Source organism: Elephantulus edwardii, unplaced genomic scaffold (genome assembly GCF_000299155.1).
Source record: "Elephantulus edwardii isolate Elephantulus edwardi_28Jun2011 unplaced genomic scaffold, EleEdw1.0 scaffold00130, whole genome shotgun sequence".
Lineage (NCBI taxonomy): Eukaryota > Metazoa > Chordata > Mammalia > Macroscelidea > Macroscelididae > Elephantulus > Elephantulus edwardii.
The window spans coordinates 4,892,896-4,898,895 of record NW_006399880.1 but is presented as its reverse complement, the minus strand read 5'-3'; the positions used below and the strand labels follow the sequence as shown (position 1 = coordinate 4,898,895).

The window sequence follows — 6,000 nt, the reverse complement described above, 5'->3', positions numbered from 1 at the left end:
GAGGACTGACCGGAGGGGGGGGGCAGCGCTCCCTGAGCTTCAGTGTGCCTCCACACTCTAGCCCCAGGATGTCAGCATGGGGCCTTCCGTTAACTATTACAGGCTCACAACTCAAAACACATGCACAATTTCTGACCAATTAAACAACACAAAGTCTCCTTTGCTTTTCTAATTCATCTACTTAGTGTAGACTATGTAACACCATGTCTATTCATGTGTTATGTTTTGAGCCGAGAATCTTTTTCTCCTGTTTTCTCCAAGGCTTCTTCCATCTAAGGAGTGAGAAGAGTTCCTTTTTCTTTTCTTCTACATCTTCTTTCTTCAAGTTAGAGTTTGGCAGCATTTCCCGAACTCTAATACCCTTCTCTTACAGTAATGCGTTTGCTTGTGACCATATGTGTTTACCACCTATATCATTACACACGTAATAGTTTTCTTCAAATCAAAATAAAGAACATAATTGCTTTTTATGATTTAAGTGTAAGTAGTGACCTGGTGGTAAGGAGTTGCACTGCCAATCCAAAGGCAGGCAGTTCGAATTCATCAGCTGGTCCATGGGAGAAAGGGGGACAATCTCCTGTGCAATTTACTGCCTTTGAAACCCACTGGAGGGTCAGCTTTGAGTCTGTCCAACTAGATAGCACAGAACAATAAAAACAACATTTTAAAAGAAACATTTTTATTCTCAAATGGAAAACCATTACAGTTTGCTATTAATAGAAGGTAGACATTTTAAAAAGTCAGTGGAAATGAAATAATCTAAAAAAATTCCACCTAGATAATGTTGTTGTCTGTATTCTTTTTGAGGTATTTTTGTAAAAAAAAGTTATAAATTGGTTCTCCAATGTTGAGGATATATTAATATCAAATGGAGGCTTCCACTTCACCTAATGCTAACTCAGTGCTGCTAATAAAAAAAAAAAACAGCAATAGAACTTTACATTTTATTCACTTACTCTGTAATTCATTATTGTCAAAACATCACCTAAGGTCACTTTCCCAGAGCCACTGCTAGGTCACAGTCTACACTTTAAAAAGCGCTGTTATGCAGCTTCATAAGAACACTTTGAGGGGACTCTGGTGGCCTAGTGACAAGAAACTGTGCTATAATCCTGAAGGAGCACAGTTTGAATCCACCAGATGCTCTGCTATAGAAGGGGTTAGGGGGCAATCTCCTCCTGTGATAGTCAGAGTCGGATCTGATTTGACGTAGTAATGCTTGAAGCCAGCCCCTTCCTTTTATTGATTAAGAGTTGGGAATCCCTCAGCTCAGGATCCCTCAAACCACATGATCCTTCACTCCAGCCAGTTTACTTTCCATCAAAAGATGCTGCTGGGGGGTTGGGGGGAATTAATCATGGGGTCGCACAATTTGATGAGGTAGAGGTTAGGAAATGGGAAGGAATTGGTGTGAGAAAGAATGTATTTGGATTTTGTAAATAAACTAGTTGTTGTTGTTGTTATGTGCCTTTGAGTCGCTTGCGACTCAGTGACCCTATGTACAATAGCCCGAAACTCTGCTCTCTCCTGTGCCAATCTCGTTGTCTCCAATACACCCATCCAGATTACCCCAGTCACTGAATCAATCCACCTCATAGAGGGCCTCCCCTCCTGTGCCGTCCCTCCACCCTCCCAAGCATGATGTCCCTCCCCAAGGACCTGACCCTCCTTACAACATGACCAAAGTATGTCAGACGAAGCCTCAGAATCCTTGCCTCCAAGGAGCAGCCCAGTTTAACCCTCTCTAGGATAAATCTGTTTGTTTTTTTAGCAGTCCAAGGTACCCTCAATACTCTTCTCCAACACCAAAGCTCAAAGACATCCATTCTCCTTCTATCCTCCTTAGTCATTTTCCAACTCTCTGATGCATAACAAGTGATTGCAAAGACCATGGCCTGTATCAGACGCACCTTAGTCACCAGAGACACCATTGCTCTTCAATACTTTGGAGAGGTCATTAACAGTAGACTTTCCCATCGCAAAATGTCTTTTAATTTACTGGCTGCTGGTGCCAAGAGTGTTGAATGTGGAGCTAAGCAAACTAAAGCTGTGAACAATTTCAATCTCTTCACCATCTATCCTGATGCTGCCAATTGGCCCAGTGGTGAGAATCTTTGTCTTCTTGACATTGAGCCTCAATCCATATTAGAGGCTGCAGTCCTTGACCCTCTGCAACAAATGCTTCAGGTCCTCCTCAGTTTCAGCAAGCAGGGTTGTGTCATCTGCATAACACAGATTGTTGATAGATCTTCCACCAATCCTGATGCCACACTTCTCCTCATAGAGCCCAGCCCCTGTTCTGTATACAGAAAAAGGTATGGAGACAGGATACATCCCTGGCATACGCCTTTCCCAATTTTGAACCATAGTGTTTCCTTGCTCTGTTCTAATGATTGCCTCTTGGTCCAAGTATAGGTTTCGCATTAGCTTGATCAAGTGTTCTGGGATTCCCATTCTTCTCAGAGTTAGCCACAGTTTGTTATGATCCACACAGTCAAACGCCTTTGCATAATCAATGAAACACAGATAGACATTCTTCTGGTATTCTCTGCTTTTAGCCAAGATCCATCTGACATTAGCTACAATATCCCTAGTACCACGACCCCTTCTAAACCCAGCCTGGACTTCTGGCAGTTGTCTGCTAATGTACTGTTCCAGTCGTTTTTGGATAATCTTCAGTAGAATCTTGCTTGCATGTGAAAACAATGATATTGTTCTGTATAATTAAAAAAAATTTAAGGTGCTACTGCTCTTTGAGTTGCACTAAGGCATCACACTGTTCTGCTAAGGGGACAATTAATCCGCCATTGATAACGCAGAGCAAGATTTACATTTGTCAGTGGCCTAGTGATAAGAAGCTGTGCTGCAATCCTGAAAGTACGCAGTTTGAATCTACCAGCTGCTTTGTGGGAGAAGGCTTTTCAGTCTCCTCCTCTTTGATTAACTGCCTTTGAAAATCCACCAGAGAGTCAGCTATGGGTTGGTTTCGACTTAATGGTACTCAACAACTCTATAAAGAATTAGCATAGCATGCAATTTAAAAAAAAAAAACAAAACAGAAACTCAAAAAGCCTCATTGCTTACAAGTTGGAACCAACTCATAGGTGAGCCTCCAGTGCAGCTTTGAAGGCTGTCGATTGCACAGGAGGACACTGCCCATCTTTCTTCTGCGATGCTGCTGGTATGTTTGAACTGCCGGAGAGGATGACTTCTTATGGTCTAGGCCACCAGAGCTCTTTCATAGTCAGGTATATCATTTTAATCTACTTTTTACATGTAAAATAGGCAAATGCTAAGAAATGAGTGCTATTTTATTCACTTAAATAAATGCATTATTGACTGGGTTAACCAAAAGATGAAACGTTTTGTGAGCACCTTCCTATTTAAAAGCAAATGCATAGAAAGCAAATCCATATTTTATTTAATAGTCTAATGTCCTATTTATTTTGGATTTCACTCACACTCAGACATTGATTAAAAAGGCAGAAAGTTTATAAAAAGTATAAACATATGTTAGCTATATTATGAGTGTTCCCTACAAAGAGAACTACCTTCAACCCCTATATCCTCCTTCCTGCAAGCCTGGGATGCAGCTTCTCACCCCTCTGTGTTTGTCTCCACAGCATAGGCGGACGTCTGAAACTTCCATCTCACCCCCTGGATCCAGCATTGGGTCACCCAACCGAGTCATCTGCGTACGTATCACTTTCCAGCCACCAATGGACCTTTCTTCTCCCCAGCTTTGATAGCAAAAGAAGTGTTAAGAACAAGGGAATAGGCAAAAAGAGCGGTCAGAATTTCATCCAATGGATATTGAGGGTGTGTTTGACACTCCAGATTCTGTGCTAGGTTCTGAGGATACAAAGGGACCTGGGCAGATAGAGACCTTGGCCCGTGGAGCACACAGTCTAGTAATAGAACTACACAGCAGAGTATCAGAGACCCTGTGGAGTTCAGTGGGGGCAAAAGAAAGATGACTGACAGCAGGAGTCCTGGGTGAGTTCTGAAGCCAGTGCGGCAGGTCCCCTTCCCCACCACTTACCTGTGACGTGGTTAAGTTTAAAACGTGGGGTGAGAGGACAGTAGGAAACGGGTAAAATATTGACGGGGAGATAGAGGTATACGACAGAGGCAGAAAGGAAGAGGAAGGCATATGAATATGGAAGTTGAATTGTAAAGGATATGCAAGCATGCAGAAGAGCTTTCTAACTGAGTATGAAGGCAGTAAACCACTTGAAAGTGTCAGAAGCTTCTACCTTCAGAGGTGTTCAAGCTCATTGCCAGGGATGTGGCAGAAAGGATGGGAGCTGAATCAGATGACCTCAGAGGAAGCTAGGATATGTAGTTTATTGATTCCATCTATTCATCTATTAATTCAACAAATGTGTTCTGAATGTCTGCTCTCAACTAGGTGCCTGCATGCTCAGTGCTCCGGAAGCAGTTCTGAGCCACACAGACTCGATGCTTGTCCTCATAATGTTAAACAAATCGTTACCTGGGCAAGCTATTGCAGTTGTGATAAATTATGACAGGAAAAAGTACGGAGTGCTCTGAGGATTTCTAACAGACAGTCTAGGACCAATGGAGAGACGGCATGCTGGAGGAAGAAGCATTTCAGTTCAGACCTGAGGAATAAATAAAAGTAATTTAACAGAGATAGGGGTTGAGGACAGGAAAGATTGAAATGAAAAGAACTAATGGACAGTAAGCGGACTGAGTCTTCCAACACTGACTCTGAACTGTTCCAGCCTTCTATAATTTGGAAGAAGCGAGATCAGATCTACAGCAGAACAGAGTCTGCTTACTGTGACTCCTTTCCACCAATTCAGCCTTTCCTGCCCCCATCCTCCACTTAAGTTCTGTTTATTCTTCAAGTTAGCGTATACCAGAAGAAGTTCTGGTGTCCTAATGAATAGAGTTGCACTGCCAACCCACAGACATGTAGTTCGAATCCACTTGCTGCTCTGTGGGGAAAAGATAGTCAATCTTCTCTCGCATGATTTACAGCCCCTGAAAATTCACTGGTGGGTCAACTATGACTCAATAGCACATAACAAAAATAGCTTATAGTATTCCCTGGGTGGTGCAAACAGTTAACAAACTCTGCTGATGGCTAAAATGTTAGAGGTTCAAATCCACCAAAAGACACATTGAAACTGCTTAGGGGAAAAAATCAACCACTGAAAACCCAATGAAGCATAGTTCTACTCTGGTACACTCGGGGTCTCTATGTATTAACATCAACTTGATGGCAACTGGGAGAAAGATGGGCAGCCTTCTCCAGTTGAAATTTGCAGCCTCAGAAACCCAACGGAGGGCTGCTGAGCATCAGAACTGACTTGGTGGTAGTGCGTTTCAGTTGAAGTTTTGATGGCAACTGGTCCTGGCGGCGGTGGTTTATAGCTAGAAGTCCATTCCCAAGAAGAAGGTCTCCAGACAACTTCCAACCAGCCAGTCCCAGGTGGACTGACGACCACAGCAAGATCAGTACTTTACTCCAAATCCACCTGTTTCCTCTTCCATCTCTGGATAAGTGCACTTAATGGGATTGTTTCCTGCCCTTTTTTCTTTGGTTCAAGTGATAAAAAGATGTGTGATCATCAACTGCAGCTTCAGTAGGGGTCAGCACCGCCATGTGGCTGCCACAGAAGGCAATCTCCTGGGATCAGAGATGGTAGAAATTAAAGATTCCTGTCCAGAACAAGAGAGATGGCAGTCCCCCCGGTATTACGAACGGGGCGACAGCATCACAGGATTAGCGGGCTTAGTCTCAGGACCCGGGCTATGAGGCAACTGACAGACGAGAGCTTGTTTCCAGAAGAGAGTTCCCAGACCAGGAGCACCCAGGAAGCTGCTGCATCCTAATGCCGGCGATCACTCAGTATAGTCCTCTGTGCGCTGAGGAGCCTTGGTAATGGCCATGAAGTAAGGAAGTCCTTGACAATGTTCGTCCTCCATGGAGGCCTGAAGAAAGCGACGCACAGTCGCCCTGTGAGAAGC

General features: G+C 43.5%; 1 protein-coding gene across 3 annotated transcripts in view; it reads left to right on the top strand.

The window, feature by feature from the left end:
* ABLIM3 (actin binding LIM protein family, member 3) overlaps positions 1-6,000 on the top strand; it is a 182,103-nt gene that overhangs the window by 148,658 nt on the left and 27,445 nt on the right. For all 3 annotated transcript variants that reach the window (XM_006893716.1, XM_006893715.1, XM_006893714.1), the window contains one exon: positions 3,624-3,695. In XM_006893716.1, coding sequence (XP_006893778.1) covers positions 3,624-3,695 — 72 coding nt within the window. The remainder of the gene's footprint in view (positions 1-3,623; positions 3,696-6,000) is intronic.